General features: G+C 45.9%; 1 protein-coding gene across 1 annotated transcript in view; it reads right to left on the reverse strand.

Annotated features, from left to right (window-relative positions):
- Window positions 1-20096, reverse strand: part of DSCAM (DS cell adhesion molecule) — a 632639-nt gene that overhangs the window by 43512 nt on the left and 569031 nt on the right. Inside the window, exons 21-27 of the mRNA XM_047874074.1 lie at window positions 19569-19722; window positions 14954-15071; window positions 13418-13581; window positions 11746-11844; window positions 7819-8007; window positions 6086-6376; window positions 2553-2729 (exon numbers count right to left, since the gene is read on the reverse strand). Of these exons, the coding sequence (XP_047730030.1) occupies window positions 2553-2729; window positions 6086-6376; window positions 7819-8007; window positions 11746-11844; window positions 13418-13581; window positions 14954-15071; window positions 19569-19722 (1192 nt within the window). The remainder of the gene's footprint in view (window positions 1-2552; window positions 2730-6085; window positions 6377-7818; window positions 8008-11745; window positions 11845-13417; window positions 13582-14953; window positions 15072-19568; window positions 19723-20096) is intronic.

A 20096-nucleotide genomic window follows, 5' to 3' on the forward strand; every position in this document is an offset into this window, starting at 1 on the left:
GTAGATAATGGTTCAAGAATGGTTTGTTGAATTCGATTTCCTTCTGTGCGTCCGCATTAAAACTTGCCGTGACGCAGCAGGTAGAAGTGGGTGCCCAAGCCCTCTGCGTTCTTGCTGCCCTCTTGTCTGACTCTGGATCAGGAAGGCTTTACGAAGCGTGTAAAATGCAAGATTGCAGTGACTTTTGTATTATGGCAGTCTACTTCTCTGAAGCTCCTGTCTTCTCGGCATCTTGCATAAACACAGCCTCTTTGCCACGGCACTTATCTTCTTCCTGCTGAAACCTTTGTGTTGGCTCTGTTTTTTTCTCAGGCATAAAGAAAACAAAACCGTTCCCGGGTAGTGAAAGGCTGTGCTCTCTCATGTGATGTATTGCTTTCTCTACCAAGATCCGTCACAAAATACTGGTGTCTAGAGGTAGAGATGCCAACAATAAAAATGCCAGTCCCTGGATATTTTCTGGCAGGAGCCCTTGCAAAACAATTACTAAATTACAAGGCATTGTTAAGAAGGAAAATAAAGGAAGCATGGGGCTGCCATCAGTCCAGCCCCATGCTTTGGGAAGAGTCAGCAGCGTCCTTAGCATCTTTGGAGACTGGGGTGCTTAAATTACAAGCAGCATAGGGTAAATTGAACTGGGCAAGAAGGAGAACACAATGGGGCCGGGGGAGAGGGGAACGATAAATTTGGCAGAGGGTCCGCAGAATGCTGGGAAGGAGTGTCTTCACGTTTAATGCATTTGCTGCGGAACCCTCGTGGTCAAATAGAAATGACTAATCCAAAAATTTTACTGTGGGTCTTATGAGACGTGCCATGAACAATTCATAGCCTTCGAAATGCAGCTAGTTGGATTTGGCTGTCGAAACGCGACAAGGACAGACCTTTGCCGGTCTGTCAGTTATTGACTCCTCGATAACATTGTCCCCGAAGTCCAGAAGGTGGGATTCTGTTTTCTGTGACAGGGTTATAGAAACATCCTTTCGGTATCTTAGTGATGAGCACTTGTGAAAAGAATACAACACAGCTCCCTTTATCCTGGATTTCTCCAAATGTTAAGCAATACGTTGCTCTTAGAGAGCTCTTAGATGGCCTCCCGGTCTCTCCCCAGTTGGGATTAATTGCTCCCTCTTTTGTGCTTACGTAGGATTTGTTTGAAGCCCGATTTTAGCGTTCGTGACATTTTTGTTCTTTTCCTGGTAGATGCTCATATGTCTGCCTCCTACGCTAAACCCAAAGTTCAGAAGGCTCTTTCTCTTCATCTGGATACATCAAGGCATCAAGCACAGTGCTTGGGATGTGGGGTTTACTAAGGTAAGCCTGCAAAATTAAGTAGGTGGTTAACGCCATTTAGAAAAGATATTTCCATGAGATCAACGGTTCATCTGAAATTTTATGGGGCTACAGGAGATTTAAGTGGAAGGGTTATTAATGTGTACCCATGGAGTGCAACGTATTTCAGATATTTTAATTTGTCGGCAAGGTGGAAGCAACTTGAGGGGAAAATGTGTTAGGGTCACATAAAGAGGGATGCTTTGCATAAGCGCAGACTGGAGAAAATATTACCACATTCTGCTGCTCTAGTTGGATTATGGTCAACTGGAGCGCTTACGGAAGAGGTCAACGTTTTCCGTGCGCATCAGCGCTGTCTGGGGACGTCACAGATACGTACTGGGGGCGGTGTTACTTGTTCTGCAGACGTGTCTTTGAGGAGCATGCAGGAGGCTGCGTGACATCACTCCACCCTGGACTGACATTAAAATGAGAACATCGTGTCCCCGCATTTTCTATAAAAAAAAGTGGCCTGCTTACATACCCTGACAGGTGAAAAGCCAAGGACTCAGATGCTCTTCCTGTAGGGGGATGCATGTTTGAAAGGGCTCGCTGTCCTCACACCGCAGGGCAAGGGCAAGGACGGGCCCTCGGCCAGAAGCTGGAAATAGCTTCATCACCAGGACCTCCCGGAGCGGGACAGAGTAATAATGGGACCAGCCTGCTAACAATGGCTCTCGTCTGGCCTAGGCTCTTGTTTTCCATGGCTTTTTTGTTTTGTTTTGTTTTGTTTTTTTGTTTTTTTAGTTAGAGTGAAACTCTTACACTGGGCTTCAGCTCAAATTTCTAATTTGGGAGAGTGTGTCTTCTGCCTCACAATGCTTTACCACAAGCCCTCAATTTCCGCTTCCCAGCAATAAAACAGTTCTCACTGCCACAGCACATGCGATAGGGCTTTTTGAAAAGGAAGCCATAATTGACGGCATCGTTGGAATGGGCTGAGAATGAAAGCACGCAGAGTTGCAAAACCATGAGAAAAAAAAAATATATATATATATATTTTGGCCTCCTAATGTCTAGGATTTAGGAGACCGGGGTGTGGCTGACCCTTGCTCAGTTTCTGATCGTGCGAGTGGTGACACGTGTGCAGCTTTCCTCCAAGGCTCTGCGGTCCTGCTGAAGGCACGTCACAGAGTCAGGCAGCTGGGGGACCTTCGCCGGGTTGCTGCCAGGCTGGCTGTCCAGCGACGGTGCGTGCGGGTGACCGCGGGGCCTCCACTCACCTCTCAGCCTCTTCAGCCTCTGCTCCCGCCGCCTCCTCCGCACCACCAGCAGGAGCACAAACAGAAGCAAGATCCCCACCAGGATACAGGAGATGGTCACCAGCATCTTGAGCCCCTCATTGGTCGTCAGCCCTTCTTCGCTTTGGACAACCGACTTAGTGAGTGGAGGGATTGTACCTGAAAGCAGGGCCATGGTGTTAGATGGCTATTAATGAAGACAGCATGGAGGAGGTTTTAGGGATGACGGTTACAAGAGGCGCGCTGTGTGATCCAGGGGTGTCCAGGGTGATGAGAGATGAGAGGAACTCTTTATCTAGGTCCTTGCTGATTTGTTTACTTTCTCACGCCCCTCCTCTGCCCAACTTTCAACTTATGCGGCAGCACATCAACTCGGGATCTGCACAAAGGGTGAAGCGCATTTCTTTGAAAGGAACTTCATTTTGCAACGTACTGCTGGGCGCAGGCCCTTGAGGACCACACTGTCCAGGCGAGGGGCTTTAAAAAGCCACATGCATCTACCTGGAATTGTCACCCTCAGGGCAACTGACGGAGGCTGTTTGAAAAGCTGCACATCAAAGAAGGAACAATAGGTTTGGCAAGTGGACAGGAGTCTGAAGGGAGACTGTACCAGCCACACTGGCTTAAAGAAGCTTAACATCCCTTTCTGTGGGGCTCTTCCCTTGCTTTTTATCACAGGCTTAAGACCAACTCTACTTTAGAAGCTCTCCTTTTAGGGTACAAGAGCTGTGGAAAAAGAGGAAGCATCCAGGTCCCCAAAGCAAGCTCCTTAATGATCAGGCATTATGATACAGTGTCATGAAATTTAAGTTACTTAGAATTATAAGGAAATGCCTAAGTAGACTGAACTCTGAGTTATTTCAAGCTGCTTTCTACGTAGAGCCTGAATACAATGGGTGCAGAGATTCAAACATACATCCTCACTTCATGGGGCATGCATTCTGGCACCTTCCATTATGTAAGACTCTCCAGCCCACTGTATTTTCCAGGTAAACCAAGGGCCAGGAAGTCAGGGTCTTAGGAAAAAATAATGCAAAGATAATGCAATTCGTCCCTGCACACCAATGGTCTTCAGCCTGCATTTCGTAAGTAGAGCAGGGATAACAGAATCCCAGTCCCCTATGCTATCTGCCGAGGCCAGGAAAAGGGTTCTTCCAACTGTGCAGTGTTTTTAGCTGGAAACCCGAGTCTGGGATGCTCAGAACCCATGTAAGAGGATGCAGTGAAGATGGTCTGCAAAAGCAAGACGGCAGAAGGACACGTGCTACCGTTTGATTAAGGAAATGGCAGAAGAAAGAGTCAAAGAAAGAAAGGGAAGCATCTGAGGTCTGACTGGCACGGGTGTGAGGCTAATTGCCCACGTCCATTTCTCCAAAAATCAAAGGAAAACCTTCAGCCAGATATGACAAAAGAGATGTTGAAGCTATAGATCCATGGGATCAGTTCAAAGAAATCCATAATCCTTTTCAAGGAAAATATAAGAATGTATTTTTGTTCCTACTGCGATAAAATTATTTCAGATTTCAGAAAATCAAATGTAGCTCGCGGGACTTTTGCGTGATTGCAATCTAAGACCTCGGATGAAATGAGAGCATTGCTTTTTTTAAATTGTTTTTTAGAAGACAAGCATTTAAAATCTGCACATTGCTTTGTAAGTTTGAATCATAGTTTCCAATTCTGCATGTGAGTGGTTTCTAATTCAAAGATTGGCGTGACCGTATCGCCAATGTGCACGCCGAGGCCCAGTGCTCTGGCATGTCCACAGATTACAGAGAAGCGATGTGCCGGCATGTGATTATCTTAAGTCAATTACTGTAAGCCGATAATAAGAAGTACGCTTACTTAAGCGTAAATACTTAATTATTTTACTTACACGCTAAAAAAAGAAGTACGCTTACCACCCCAAAATGTACCTGCTAGCAGAGGGCTTTGGGGGAACTCTTAAATACAAAGCAAGGTGTTTGGTACGCGAAAGTCCTTTATTTTGTAAGATCAAAGACTTAAACCATGTTGGAAGAGAAAGCCGATAGGAAGGGCTGCTCTCTGCCTGTGGGTGATGCTTGGAGACGGGACACCCTTGAACGACATCCCTTGCCTATAACTGAGGGCTGGTGTAACCAATGCCAGGAAGGCTTCCACCGCAGGGCCTTCTTACGTGCATGGTCTGGACTCCAGCTGAGGGGGACTTTGTGGAGAGACGGCCCCAGAAAGGAGACTTGGGGATAGGTTTACAGTGTTCCAGAGCAGGAAGAACTCGTTCTGGGCCATCTAGCACAGTCCACAGAAAACGGGCAAATGAGGATCCTAGCCCACGTCACCTTGTCGGCTTCCTTTGGTTGTTTCTGAGGGTCTGTGGGTTCACGGACACTCTGCTTAGGGCAGGATAGCCTCCACCCCAAAGAGGTTCTTGCTAGAGCTTTAATTAAGCAAGATCCCAAGTACACATGAGCAGAGGAGGGGACACCCTTTAGCCTGCCTAGTGATGAATAAAGCTTTGGGGTATTTGCTCCAGTATAGACTTTCTGGGCTAAGCCATCCAGCTCTGTGGTCTGACCTGATCAGTGGTGTTGGCCAGAAGGCTCAGAGGGGCGAGGGGAATGCTAAGCCAGGAGCTCCAAGCATCCTGATGAACTGTGGTGGGTCTTGTGATTGAGCTCCTAACTTACTCACTGCTTTTCCCTGAGTGAAAGTCACCACAAAGCTGCAGAAATCAGCACCCATCTGCTGCTATTTAAGACTTTTCTAAAGTTCCCTAACCACAGAGCAATCAATGACACACTACCTTTCAGCTTCACGGGGCTGGGCATTTGTTCAGATATCAGTAAATGGCCTTTGATACTAGTTGTAGGAAAAAGAAAAGGATAAAAACTTGTATCAGTTATTTTTGATTGACTAAACATCACAAGACACCTCGCCTGGTTTTCAGAAAGGCCATGTGAATTGCATGTGTGTGTGTGTGTGTGTGTGTGTGTGTGCAGGGGGGCGGGACACACACTAATATCTTATGACACTATTCTATTTTCATCAGTGCCTCCATTTCCATTCAGGGCCTGACATAAGCTCCTTTACCATGAAAACTGTTTCTGCGCATGCAATTTAAGGGCTAAATGAGAGCAAAGACGAAGTTATGTGGGTTGGGATGGGGTGGGGGAGGGGTGAGGAGACAACAAAGGCAGCGTTAGCTCACGGTCATTGACAAAGGCAGAGAACCACGTGTTCGGCAAGTGAACGTTAAGAATCCTTCAGCCCGAAGACAAATCACTCCTGCACCAAGATGCCCTAAGGAGATTCCCGTTGGCCCTCAGCCCCTTGTTTCTGGAACAGAGCCATGGTCACGTCAGCGCAGTCAACTAGGGAGCCTCACGGGGAGCCAACGGAATGGCCCTGACGCCTAAAGGGTTCTGTGGGCGCTGGTCGCCCCGTGCCAAGGATGAATGCCGAATGGGAGAGGGACAGTAAGCACATGCACACGTCCTGCGGCACAAACAGGAGGGCTGTGAAGCCAGCCGGCTTACCGCCATCGTAGTTCAGCGTGGCGAAGTTGGCCTGCTTCTCCGCACAGCCGGCACTGTTGCAAACCCTCATCTGCAGCTCGTACCAGGTGGCTTCTTGAAGGTCGTACAAAATGTATGACTTGGAGAGAGAGGTCCGCTGAGCCGTGGTCCAGACCGTGGTCCCAAAGGGTCTGTACTCAAGTGTGAAGGAGGTGATGGGACAGCCGCCATCATTCCAGCCAATGAGGTTCAGCCTCACACGCGTGGTGTTGATGCTGGCGAAGAGCTCTTGCTCCTTGGAGAACTGGGGCTCTGAGGGGGAAGGCACAGTGGGGGGGGGATCAGCTCATGGGATACACCCATGAAGGCTGTCAGAGCAGTCACACAGCTTCTTTTGGCTGCCTTCCCCACCTGGGGGAGGAGTTCGGCCCAAGTCTGGATCATAGGCCACTTGCAATGTGTCCGCTATTTATAGGGACCTATGGACCAATGGGCAGTCTCCAACCATAATAACCTGGGTGTGAGAGGGAAAACTGGGTGGGTAGGGGTTATTTTTGTGTATCTTAGAGCTCTTGAAGAACAGTGCTATTTTCATGAATGCGTTTCCTTGAGTGTTTCTCTTTCTTTTCTTAATGTTTATTTATCTGAGAGAGAGAGCGTGTGCAAGAGAGTGCAGGGGAGGGGCAGAGAGAGAGAGAGAGAGAGAGGGAAAGAGAGAGAGTCCTAAGCAGGTTCCACACTCAGCACGGAGCCTGATGTGGGGCTCGATCTCACAACTGTGAGATCATGACCTGAGCCACAATCAAGAGTCAGGTGCTTAACCGACTGAGCCACCCAGGAGCCCCTCCTTGAGTGGTTCTGAAGGAATCAGTGTTGTGTATCGAGCTGACCTGTTTCTACTCTCATGCAGACAGATCTGACTCAAGAGAAGTCTAGCTGAATTTGGGAAGTGCAAGCAGGTATCCCTTGCTATCCAAGCACTTCCTGCTGGAGCCCAGAGCCTAATGGATATATTTCTGCATAAGTCAATACCTCACCCTTTGAACCCTGGCCGCATCTTATCCGCACCTCTGATGCCAGATCCAAAGAGCGCCTCTGTCTTCCCATCTCTACCTCTTTTGCCGTCCCGTGCACCAGATGGGAGTCAGATGTGAGGGGGAGCCACAAAAACTCTCTCTTCACTGCCTCACCTACACCCACGTGCCACTGTACCCCTCCTCTTACCGGTGTCCCCAGATTGCAATTACATCAGTGAGTGTCGTTTTCCTCTTGGGGTTCATCTCCTCCAACGTCCATGTTTCAGATTAAAACCCAATTCACATTAAAGGCCAACAGTCTATCCCACTCACTTCCCACCTGAAAAGGGGAGGGGGCCTCTGAGGCAATGTGAAAAGTTCTGGATACAGGGGTCATGGGTGACTGAGGAAGAAGATCACACCAGAAGAAGGTGACAGGGCAAATGTCTTATTTCATGGCCACCCAGCCGGGGCACTTTATGTTGGCACCAAAGCCCTTGGTCTTCAACTGCTACTCCTTTTCTCCACTGCAAATGAGATAACGAAAAAAGAGAACCAGGATATTCTCTGAAGACTGGCCACCTCTCTCATTGCACTGTAACACTTCCAGACCTGTTTCGGGAACCACAAGGTTCAAACTCACAACCGAGCGTGCAAATACATGATGCATCTTTTGGGATTCCGATCCCCCTTCCGATCTCGAAAACAGGAAATGTAGAAACCAGAAGGCATACGTACCTTTCCCCAGCGTTTTCGCTTCTATGATTTCACTTATGCGTCCTGGTCCCACTCCATTCTGCGCAGTAAGAGTGAACTTGTACCAAGTACCACACTTCAGGTTTTCCAGGCGGTAAGAGCGCTCACTTGGGCTGATTGGAAAACTTCCCCACTGCTCGCTGTTGTCCTCAGAGTACTGCAATATGTATCCTACAGAAAGCACGAGATATTTAAAAGAGCGTTATTTCCGTTCTCCTAGAAGCTGGTGGAGGTTTGCATTTTGTATGGGGTGAAAGTTCTCAGAATTCACACATCTTTGGAAGAGAACATCTGAAGTATCCCTGATGCAGGAAATTGAACCTAGGCTAGGAGGAGTGCCATAATGATGTTTTCATTAGTAGTTAGGCCATACCCAACATTACTATAGTGTATCGCTAAGTGGGATGGTGAAAATAAAACCACTTTCTCCCCATTTCCTTTTAAATGGTGTAGTGGGGGCTCCTGGGTGGCTCAGTCAGTTAAGCATCCAACTTCGGCTCAGGTCATGATCTTACGGTTCGTGGGTTTGAGCCCCAGCTTGGAGCCTGGAGCCTGCTTGGGATTCTGTGTCTCCCTCTCTCCGGCCCTTCCCCCCTCGCAATCTGTCTTTCTCTTTCTCTCTCTCTTTCTCAGAAATAAAATACATCATTAAAAAAAATTTAAGAAAAAAAAAGGTGGCGCGGGCAGCAGGGAGTAGGCACGAAATCTCTAGACGTTTGGCTTCAGAGCACACGTGCCTGAATCCTGGGCTATCATCATGATCCGAAGCTGAATTATTTTCAAGAGAACCAAAGCTCTGGAAAAGCTGGACCGATGTGATCAAGGGGGTAGGAATCTCATCCACGAACCCCTACCCAGTCCACAACCACAAAGGGAACCAGCTCTAAATCCTGTAGCCATCCCAACACTTCAACGGCAACCTGCCTCTCCTTGTCTGAAAAATCCTTCCAACAGTTCATCTCCACACTTGACCACTATTACCTGCACTCATACTATCACGAACATCCACCGTCCATTTCTTGAGTGCTCACCACGTGCCGTTCGGTGTCCTCACCCCGTTCCTCTCATTACCTCACCTGGACCTCTGAGACAGTGATTGTCTCCACAGTGAGATGAAGACCCTGAAGTCCAGAGAGGTTAGGGGACTATCCTAGAGCCCCATCAGTAACATTCAAAACCCACCTCAGACTCCGAAGCCAGCACTCCTGGCCCTTGTGATCACTGAGGCATTCCTCCTTGGTATGGCCTTCACCCCTGTTGCCCCAGCCAATTCCTGGGGTCAAACATGTCTGGTTTTCTCTGTCCCTGTCTCCTCCACGTTCATACCCCGACCACCCAGGTACCAGTCTGCCTGGTGCATGGTGCCTCCACACCAGTGGGCTTGTATCTTCCTCCAGCCCGTGGGGCTCCATTTTTAACACACTTCTCAGCTCCCGCGCTAGAGGTTCCTAACCCCACATTGGCAGCATTAAGTGTTTTGCAGACCTCCCACACGGAGGTCCCCTGTCCTCGATTCTTCCTTCTGGGGTCAGGGTCTGCAACCTCCCTGTTCTTTGCTCCTTCCTTCCCCTCTGGTCCTCTGCATCCTTGGGGTCCCTCTTTCTTTCCCAGCCTTCTTTTCTCTTTGAGTGTTCCTATCTGCACCCCTCAAATCTCCTTCAGTACCTGACAGGTGGCTGAGGGTTTGTGTTCCCCATGCTCCCAACATCACTTCTTGGCTTCCCCTCCAGCCCTGCCCAAACCACCTCCTTGCTGTCCTGGACATAACCAGGAGTATACTTTCCTTCTAATTTCCTCCATCCAAATCACATCTGGGAAGCTTTTCTAACCCTTGGCAATGGGATCCCCCATGCCAATGGCTTTGGCCACCGCTGTGTTTCAGGGACCCCCATTTGTCTTTGGAAATTCTTCATTACTAAAATTGGCTTCATCTCCAAGACCTTCCACTCTGACACTTTCTGTACTACCTCTCCCCTGCTCTCACGCTTACAGAACCAAAACTTCATTTCATTTGAGACTGGGGTCCTAGAATCCCTTGAACTCTTTTACCTCAATGCCCCATTTTTTCCCCCATAACAATGTTCTCTCACCAGGCTAGACTCTTCAGGAGGCCATTTTCACCAGGAACTTGGTTTCACTCACTCTTACGACTTCTGGCCACACTTACTGGGCCAGTCATCAGCTCTGGTAACCTGAGATCCACTTCTCCTCTCAGCTGTCCGGCACCACTTGAGGAAGTCATTAAACTGAAAATTGTGACCATCACAATTTGGGCTATTTATCTGCAGCTGGGGCCTCGTTCCCTCTTGGCAATGACTTTGTTGGTCTATTAATGACTCCCTGTGCATTTCACATGGCAGCTGTTACAAATCTTCCTCACTTCCCCACACTCCCTCAAAACCACAAACACATCCTCACTACCCAATAAGACAAGTGGTATTTTTTTAAAGGGAAGATCCTCCCTTTCACTCAGTGGAGTGCTGATAAATGTTTAACAACTGGCTGTTCAAAAAGAAAGAAAGAGAGAGAGAGAGAGAGAGAGAGAGAGAGAGAGAGAAATAAAGGAAGGAAGAAAGGAAGGAAGGAAGAGAAAGAAAGAAAGAAAGAAAGAGAAATGAAGGAAGAAAGGAAGGAAGAAAGAGAAAGAAATAAAGAAATAAAGAAGGAAAGAAAGAAAGGAAGAAAGGAAGGAAGGAAAAAGAGAAAAGAAAGAAAGAAAAAGAGAAAGAAATAAAGAAATGAAGGAAGAAAGAAAGGAAGGAAGAGAAAGAAAGAAAGAAAAAGAAAGAAAGAAAGAAAGAAAGGAAGGAAGAAAGGAAGGAAGAGAAAGAAAGAAAGGAAGAAAGAAAAAGAAATGAAGGAAGAAAGGAAGGAAGGAAGAGAAAGAAAGAAAGAGAGAAAGAAAGAAAGAGAAATGAAAGAAGAAAGGAAGGAAGGAAGAGAAAGAAAGAAAAAGAGAAAGAAAAAGAATGGAAGAAAGAAAGAAAGAATGGAAGGAAGAAAGAAAGAAAGAAAGAAAGAAAGAAAGAAAGAAAGAAAGAAATGGAGCCCTGACCAGTAGCATTTCTGATTTCTGTGGTGTATAAAGATCCCCAGCCTGGGTATAGTCAGTAAGGGCAAGGTGGGGAAGAGATAAGACAGCTTGCTCTCGTGAGTTGGAAGGAGCTGACTCCAGCATCCCACTGGTTTTGCCCTGAAATGGCCCCTATTTCCAATTGTCTGCTCCTTACTCAGAAGAAGGGATGGTCTCTGCTTTTGGAAATCCAAGCCGGCTACCCCCTCCCATGTGCTCTAGGACTAGCTCCCCACCCCTGTGCATCTTCAGTCTGTTCCTCTAGATTCTCTTCCTTTCCTGGGGCCACAGCTTGCTTAGAGTGATGCTCTCCCAACTTCACGCCGGCTAGAAATATCACGCTACTTTGTTCCTCAGGACAAACATCCTTTACTCTTTTCTGCTATGGACTAATTGCAAAAGCTTTGTGCAAATAGGTCATTTCCCATATAAATTCTAGGTTCTCCATCTTTCCGTGTTTAAGAAGTTAGAACAAAAACTGTGGTTATTTGAATGAATGATTGAGTACAAGAGTGAATGAATGACAGAGTGTTGACAACATGGGGAAGAAACAGTATGCAGAATCTTGGGGGAGAGATTACCAAATTCTTCCTTTCTCTTCCGCCTTTGTTAATCTTTCACTCAAATTGGAGGCATAATGATAATTTTGTGAATGAGATGCCTTGGATGGATGATGAGTTTCAGTACATACCATAAAAATAGATGTGTGGCTTGCTGTTGAGGTAGTGGGAGAATTAATTATAACTAACACATAACGATTACTTGATGGAGATGTGTCACTTATTGGCCTGGGGATAATGACAATTAATGACTGTGGACAACCTACTGCTTATTACCTCTGATGGAACTGCCCCCATTGTCTCCAGGGAGCCACGAGAGGGTAATGGAAGAAGACGTTGTTTTGGACACTGTAAGCCGAGGCTGATCAGGTGGAACTAGATAGGGAACAGTTTTTAGGAAACAAGAATCAGTTTTTCACATCTTTCATCTGCTTTAACAGCCATTTACCAAATCATTTTTAACAACCATTTATTAAATAAGTGTTTTAGGGTGCCAAAATACGCAACTCACTTCTGTCAGAGTGTCTATTTAGTCGATGTCCTGGGTTAAAGAGATAGAGCAGACTGAATCTATTACTTAACGGAAAACCGCATTTCTACTTGGATTTATATCTAACACATTTCCGCTCGGATTCCTTGAATTTCTGAGTTGTTCGTCGCTGATGGAAATCTTCTTTCAACTTACTAAGGATGCATGCATTACTCTGAATTTCAGCCATGATTCAAGTGAGAAAGATAAGTGGCACCCACTTAGCTGTTCTGTTCTCAGGGAGGGGGAGGGGGAGGCGAGAATGGCTAGTGAGAAAAAGAACTGCAAAAATTTCCACTTTTTAAGCTACTCTTCCAAGATGTCACACACACACACACACACACACACAACTCTGAAAATCAAAGGCGTGCCATTGAGTGGCTACACAAGAACTTGCATACTCATACAAGGTTTGAAGAATACATAACTTCCAACCAATGGACCTCAATATTCTTTTGGATCAGCACCGAAGACAGAACCATGGAAGAAATTCAGAATCATGTTATCCAAATGATATAGAAAGCTTCCCATAAAATGCCCATCTCTTTTCTTCTGAGAGAGGCCCATATATATTGAAGGTGGGGAAAACTGACCTCTTTAAGAGTCACAATATCACGTCAGTCTTCTAAAACACCATGGAATTCTCTTGGCTCCAATTTACTTGAAGCTGCAGATCGACTTTGCATCATTTTTTTACAATATACTTGCTCTCTTTCCCTCGTCTCTCACTGAGGACAATACTAATTTCATTGTTACTCGCTGTGATTTATTAATGTGACACCACTTAAATCCAAAGAAGCATACCCTTTGATTTTTCTACTGATAAAGTATCACTGTGCAACCAAACCTGAACCCAGACGGTGACCACTTGGGATTTTACACCTGGCTTTAATTTGACCATCTTGGATTTGTCATGTACTTTTGGTGTCTGGTATCAAGAAAAACCATATACGCTGTATTAAAAACCCCACTAAATATTATAGCAGTTTGCTTAGTTGGAGTCCTTTTAATGTACATTGCATAGAAAAGTTTAGCCAATTAGCAGATAAAAGGCCTCACTTTAGGCCTACCTTTTGTTTATGTCTTCTGGGTTACACTTCCACATATGTAAAGGAAGCCATGCAACTGGCAGACATTATCAAGATGAACTTTCTCCGCGATGCAAAAATGTTAGTAAAAGATAATAACGATATATCTTTTATCCTTTTTATAGTGTTATCTTTGGGATGATGAACGTTTCTATTTTCTTTGATTGGCAGCATTCCATTTTCCAAAATGAGCATGCATTTATCTATTTTTGTACTAGAAAATAGCAATGAGCTCCTCAGAAAGGCTGATTTTTAGATCAGGTCGATGTGACTCTTCGCATATAGGCACGCATCTAAAGAAGCCGTTAAAAAGAGTCCCCCGGTTTTGTACCTTGTACTTGTAAATTTAAAATAATCTCATCTGATCCCCAGTTGTTATTGGCGATGCAGCTGTAATAGCCGGAGTCCTCCGCCTTCACGGTTCGGATAACGAAGCTCCCGTTGCTGAAGACGCTTCTCCGCCCATCAACCGTTACCAGGCTGGGTGTCCCGTTACTGCCTCACAGGAAGAAAAGGGCACAGATTAAAGAAATTACAATCCAAATTAGCTGAGGCTGGGGAAAAGCATAAAGAGTCTTTTCTGAAGTAGATAACACATTTGGAACTAAACTGTGATTCTATGACATAAACAATCAAACGGCTGAATTTCATTCTTTGTAAAAAAAAACAGGCTATGGTGGAAGTTAGCTCTGTGCCGGGGGCTTGGATTCTGGCTCTCACATCTGTCAGGGCCCATCACATCCCTAATGGGTGTCTCTCTTTCTCCTCCACCATGTATGCATGGCAACTTCCTCTTGTAAAAATTCCTTCTGGGACAGAAGTGCCATTTGGACCCAATCGCATAGGGACAACTAAATTTGAGGGTCTCTTGTAGATCTGCTTAAATTCACAGGTGTTGATGATTTTGACAAAGAAAGTGGACTGTGGTCTCTCAAGAGGGTGATGAGTGGGTCTCAGTGTAAAGGGAGCTCCCTGTGATCATAACCATATCCTTGGTGGCGACTGTCCAGTCACCTAGGGTCATCCTCTTATCAGGCAGAATGCCTCTTGACCCTTGGGAGCTTATTCATTTCCTTGGATTAAGTGATTTTATTTACTTATTTTTTTATTTACTTATTTTTATTTGGATTAACTGATTTTAAAAGAGAGGAGAAAAGTGGTCCCTGGGCCAAGACCATTATTTCAATAGTTTATATCTTTTAAGTGCTTTTCTTTGAAAATCAGCACTCTTCTGAACCCATTTTATATCAAATCTCCATGCTCATTAGTGAAGTCTCAGCCCTTTATTTATATTCCAATTTCTTCTTCTGAACATAGAGAAAGCACTTAGAAAAGTTACAGGACAGAACACATCTCACCCACTTTCCCCCTCCTATCTTGGCTGCTATTATTTTAATAGTTACTATTAATGTGGAAGACCAGATTTTCTATTAGCGAAGTCCTAATGCATTCCATTTCTTGAAGTTATTTCTCAGAGCACTGGAGGTAGGGTTAGTTGGACCATTATCTCAGAAGGAGAAAAATGGCCACCCGATCTCATATGAGGGTGGGAGTGTTCATCTTGGTTATAGAGGAAATTTACATGATGAAGTGCAGAGATCATTGGGTTGGTTAGATTATTTTCCTCTCAAGCATTCTCTTACGAATTGAAAGGCTCTGAATTTACAGAAAATTGATACAATACACCAGACCCTTTTGGTGCTGAAGCCGAGATTCTGCCCCCTACCCCAACTTCCTCTCCATCAGAAGATTTGATGTCTCCTGGAATTTTCCTGGAGAATTAGAATTAGACCACTAGCCCCATCCTGGTATGTCTGATGTACTGTCTTAGAGTTTCACTAAAGGCATACATTAGGTTACTGGTTACCTGTCTTTCATCCATTTTACTGCAGGAGAAGGGTCCCCAACAGCTTTACAAGGTAAGGCGATGTCTTTCATCCATGGGGTAGTCACTGTGCCACTGAAGGTCAGGATTCGTGCCGGAGCTGGAGCACCAAACACAGCAGAAGTCCAATTGCACCATGGCTTTAGTGACATAAAGGCCAAAATGACCTTTCCCAATATAGTAACACCCCCTACAAGGGTGAATGCATCACAGCCAACTGATGTCACACCTGTCAACACTATTCCCTGGTATCAGGATGTGTATAAAGGATTGTTTTTGGAAGAACATACGAATACCTGAAAATCCCTACTGGAGCATTTTCCCCTTCTATTGACTAAATGTGAGGAGCCGAAATTAAATATTTGGGTCTTCATAAGCCCAGCAGCCCCAAGCTGTGTTTTCTATGAGCCCAATTATTTGTCAAGGCACATTATTAAGCAATTTATCTCAACACCAAAAATGCACATTCAATATCCTTTTAATATCGGAGAGAATAGACAATACAGGGCATAAAGCCCCAAAAGATGGAGAGGTAAACCGGAACAACTTCTATTTATCAATTCTGTGGTACTTTCCTGGCTTTATTGTATCAATTTGGTCTTCGGCACAAACGTTACGGACAGCGAATGTTTTCAGAGTGGCTTCTCTCGAGGAACACTGTTTGATTGGGACAGTGATTCAGATGCTCCAACAGAAGCATCTGCCAGAGGCATATGGTATCGGCACGGTCCCAAAGCAGCAGGAGTAGACAGGAGAGAGCCCGGGTGCACCTGTGTCGGCAGGGGCCTCCGTGAAGACCGAGGAGCTGGCCCTGACAGGTTCCTAGCGCTATCATCTTGAGTGAGACACGGAAGCTGACCCCAAGACATAAGTCTTCCAGAAGCGAAACAATGTGCCCCACCTTTGCCACACCTTTGCTTGTCGGGATGCTGCTTTCTGGGACACACCCTCTGGAAGCTCAGCCAGCCCAGACACATAGACACAGAGACCACATATGGAAGGTAGCCCCAGTCTGGTTCTAGACCCGTAAAGATTGGACCAGTGTTGGGACCCTGAATCATCTGAGACTTGAGGGTCTGGACTGGCCAATGGGCATGGGGAGCAGGCTCTCCAGGAAAGCCCTAGAATTTCAGGAAATATGGAGTCAAGTCATTACAGAGGCATCCCGGTCTAGAACACCAGCCTTGGTCATTAAGGTCTACCAAACAACTCTTATTTTCATTGTTCGGAGTGCTGTGGGCCAGAACTGAAACGACATGCTGGTGGGTTCAGAAGCTGAGCCTGTTTTGTGCACCAAATATTACAGCAAGGTCTTCCTCCTTAAAGCAGAGCCTTCAGAGACGGCTCATGGACGGCACACTTTCTCCATGGTATTCTAAGGTGGAGGCCACTTTTTCAGTCATTGACGTTTTTTAATTTTTTATTGTAACAAAAATATTTTGGTCAGGTCGCATTGGACTTCTGGCATTGGTGGTGTGGCATGCTCCATTTCAAGCCCTTCAGACCATCCTTTTATAGGATGAGGAATATTTTTGCAGCAAAATTGGGATGATCAGGAAATCCAGCTAGAGGTAGGGACTTCCAAGCTTTTGAACATCCCCCGTCCTACTGTAAGGAACAAACCACATGTTGAATCCAAAAGTTATACACGTATTGGGATGTGCGTGAAAACAAAGTGCCCCAAATTAATATTTGCCATGTTTCATGCATTCCAATCTTTTGTACTTTTCTCCTTTCAAGTCAGTCTAGACTATCTGACTCTATTCCATTTTAGTGCTGTCATGTGTTAGCTATAACCCTTAAAATCAATTCCAGGCCTTATGAATAATTTCCCACCAGCATTTTGAGAAACAGAGGCCAGAACCACTTCGTCTTGAAGCCCGACACACCCAGTGTGTAGAATTAATGCCCACTGGGGGCAGCTGGAAGGTCAAGGGTCCTCATCTGAAATTCCAAGACTAATAAGCTACAGAGCTCACCAGAACTGGTTTTCAAATGGGCACAGGCAAGAGAATCATCTAGAATCTCTGTTAGAAATGCAGATTCCTATGCTGACCTGTGACTCAATGGCTCTTTGATGGGTTTAAGGAGTCTTAACGAGCACCTCAGGTGATTCCGAGAATCAATCCACCTGCACCTGGACGTCCTTCCTGGGTCCTGTACTGCTCGACCCTGGCCCTGGGCTCCTTCGGGATGGTGTTCCTCCGAGACTGGGTCCATGTCTCCGTTCTGCCACTTGATCTGCTAAACAGCAGTCCTCTCTGCGGGGACTCTGGACTCCCGAACTCTAGAGTTTGGACTTTGCTTCCCACCGACACATTTGCACTGATGCTGCCTGCATCCATCTCCCAGCAATGACAGGATAACCCGGACCAGTCTCCTTGAGCTGCCGGAAGCTTCACCTCTCCAGCTTGATCCTGTCAGCCTTTGTGGTTTGCCAGTGTCTGGGGCTTCTGGGTGGAGCTTTTTATCTAGAACATCTGCTCCGTGCCTGAGAGGTTCCTTAGCTCAGTCTCTTTTTGGAAAACCCATCTGGATCAAGCCTAACTCTGAGGGAACCCCACTTGAACATGAGAAGCTGAACATTTCTGGAGAAATCCATACAACAGAGAATTTAGGACCCACCAAACATTTACAATCACCGACCTCGGCTGACCTGTCCGCTCTCCCTTCCAATCTTACTGTTTTGTTAGTAAGTTCCTTCCCGCTTCTCTGCAGTGATGATTTCCTACTGTCCTTCCTTTTCTCAAACTCCTTTCTCCACCACACCCCAAATTGCCTAATGCTTGGCAGAGGAAATAGAAAACCCAGGTTGGGAACTCTGCATTTCCTGTCACCAAACCTATAAGCCCCCTTGGGCTTCTTCTCCAAACCTCAGCCCTGTGGCCCTGCTCTTCCTCCTGGATTATCACCTCCCCCTCTCCACTTGGGTTTTCCCATCACCATACAAACATATTCTGCTGGCTGACACATTAGCCCACAGTGAAACCAGAACCTTTCCTTGGGTGAGACCCATCCTCACTCTGGCCTGTGGCTTCTTCCAGGTGGTGTGTGTTTTTGGAGAACTTTCTGCCAAGCAGACCTGTTTCCTCACCTCCCATCTACTCTGTCCCCTCAACCAGCTCCCATCCCCAGGAAACTGCTTTCAAGGTCAGCGAGGTTGTGTGGCCAACCCAAGGGCACTTCTAGTCTTGTTTGCCTTGACCTCCTAGCAGCTGCTGCCACGGCAGACCACTCCCTCCTTTCTGAAACATCTCTGTTATTCCTGGCCTTATGCTCCTGGTTCTTCTTGCTGTCTGCCCGCGCCCCTTCCTCTCTGGCATCCCCTGTGCCTCACCCTCCCTAGAGAAAGCTGGTGTTCTGCAGAGCTACTCCTGGACCTGACTCTGTCTCCCCGGTAGGCTCTTCCCATCCCAGGTATGGGGGTGTCTGAGTGCTGACCCCTCTCCCTTTCTGCCTCCTGCCAGATGTCTCTTGAGAAAAAGGACTTTTCCAACCACCTGCCTGACAATGAACACACAGCAGGAGAGAAGAAGTAAAGCCACTGCAGCATTTCATGTGCTGGTTTGCTTTTATCCCACGGTGCAGTCCTTATGTCCACTGATAATCACTGTTGCTAAATGTGAGAGGGTACGTTAGGGGTGGCTGGATATCATAATCAAAGATTCTAATAGACAAAAAAATCCACGAATTTATTTTCTTCAGCAACAATACATTTACTCCCTAACTGTAATTGTGTTCAAAATGTGACGGTATTCTCCTTTTCCCTCACTACTCTATTCTGCTTCTTTCTTAGTATCACACTAATAAGCACGTTATCATGAGCTCTGAGAGGTAAGATCGGAATCTTGGAGCGTTCTGTTCTCTTTTGGGCACCTAGCAGCCTTGTTAGTAAAACACTGCCAATGTGGTGCATTCCAAAATCAGGGGCCACCTCCCGCTGGCCCTGGAATTGTGATGTTAGTACATTTACTTGTGAAAAGTGCTAATATAGCGGTACCCTAAACACTGGGTGGGAGCAATTACCAGAAGTAGAGTAAGAATATTCTGCGCCTATATGTGCTTTCTAAGGACCAGTATAACATCTCAGTGTGAAGGTACCGTATTCATTTTTAGGAACCTTTTGTTCTTTGGTGACTCGGACTTCCCACTATTAAGTAAGGTCTTGCTTACAGCAATTCTCTCAATACAGGAAGAACTGACGATTTTCTTATATTCGTAAGTTTCCACAATAAAATAAACATTTCTCTTTAAGAAATACGATGCTTGATTTTGATGAAAGTAGAAGTTCCTTGAGGAGTTACTATGGGGTGATTTCCACTTACTCCAAGGGGTGAGTGGGGGCTCTTTGTCTTTACTTTCCTTAAGGCACTTTGAGTTGTAAAGCCACTAACCGTTGGTGGAGTCTTTTCTGATTTGCACAAAAGCCCAGTGCCAGCTAGCAGCAACCTTATTTCTTACGCTGAAATGTGATAACACGTGATGTTCTGGTTTTCTGGGGATTTTTAGGGCACCGTAAGCTTTATTTCTGATAGAACAGGGATTTAAAAACAGTCCAATTACGATGGGAAATGAGGTCTTTTCTACAGTGGCACACCTTTAGCTAATGGCTCTACCGTGATGATTTCACTGCTGTTTCCTCTCCCAGCTGAAGTCACCGCGACCACCCAGACGCTGTACTGACGGTTCCGACTCAGGTTGGGAATTCTGTAGGAAAATGAGTCAGGAGAGGCTTCAAACTCGCTGATCACCTGTGGAAGGAGACATAAATGTTCCCACATTCAAGGAGGCAAATGGCACAGAGGGATTTCCTAAAGGCGTGGTTACCAACATATTATCTGTCCTCAGAAACAAAAGTCACCACTAATCCTTTTCTAAAAGGCTGGGATATACTGATATTGATACTGATATTGATATTGACATCTCACATATACACATAGAGAGTTTACATTTCTCTATGCAGCAGCTTTGGCAGCCACCAATGAGTAATTTAACCATTTATATGATGGGTCATGGCCCAAATGTTTTTGGCTGAGATAGAGTAACAAAAACAGATTTTCCCTCTGACCCCAAACAACCAGAGAACACACAGAGTATAACCACAGTCTCAAAGGTATTGCCTAAG

This window comes from Prionailurus viverrinus, chromosome C2, assembly GCF_022837055.1.
Source record: "Prionailurus viverrinus isolate Anna chromosome C2, UM_Priviv_1.0, whole genome shotgun sequence".
In the NCBI taxonomy this organism is placed as follows: Eukaryota; Metazoa; Chordata; class Mammalia; order Carnivora; family Felidae; genus Prionailurus; species Prionailurus viverrinus.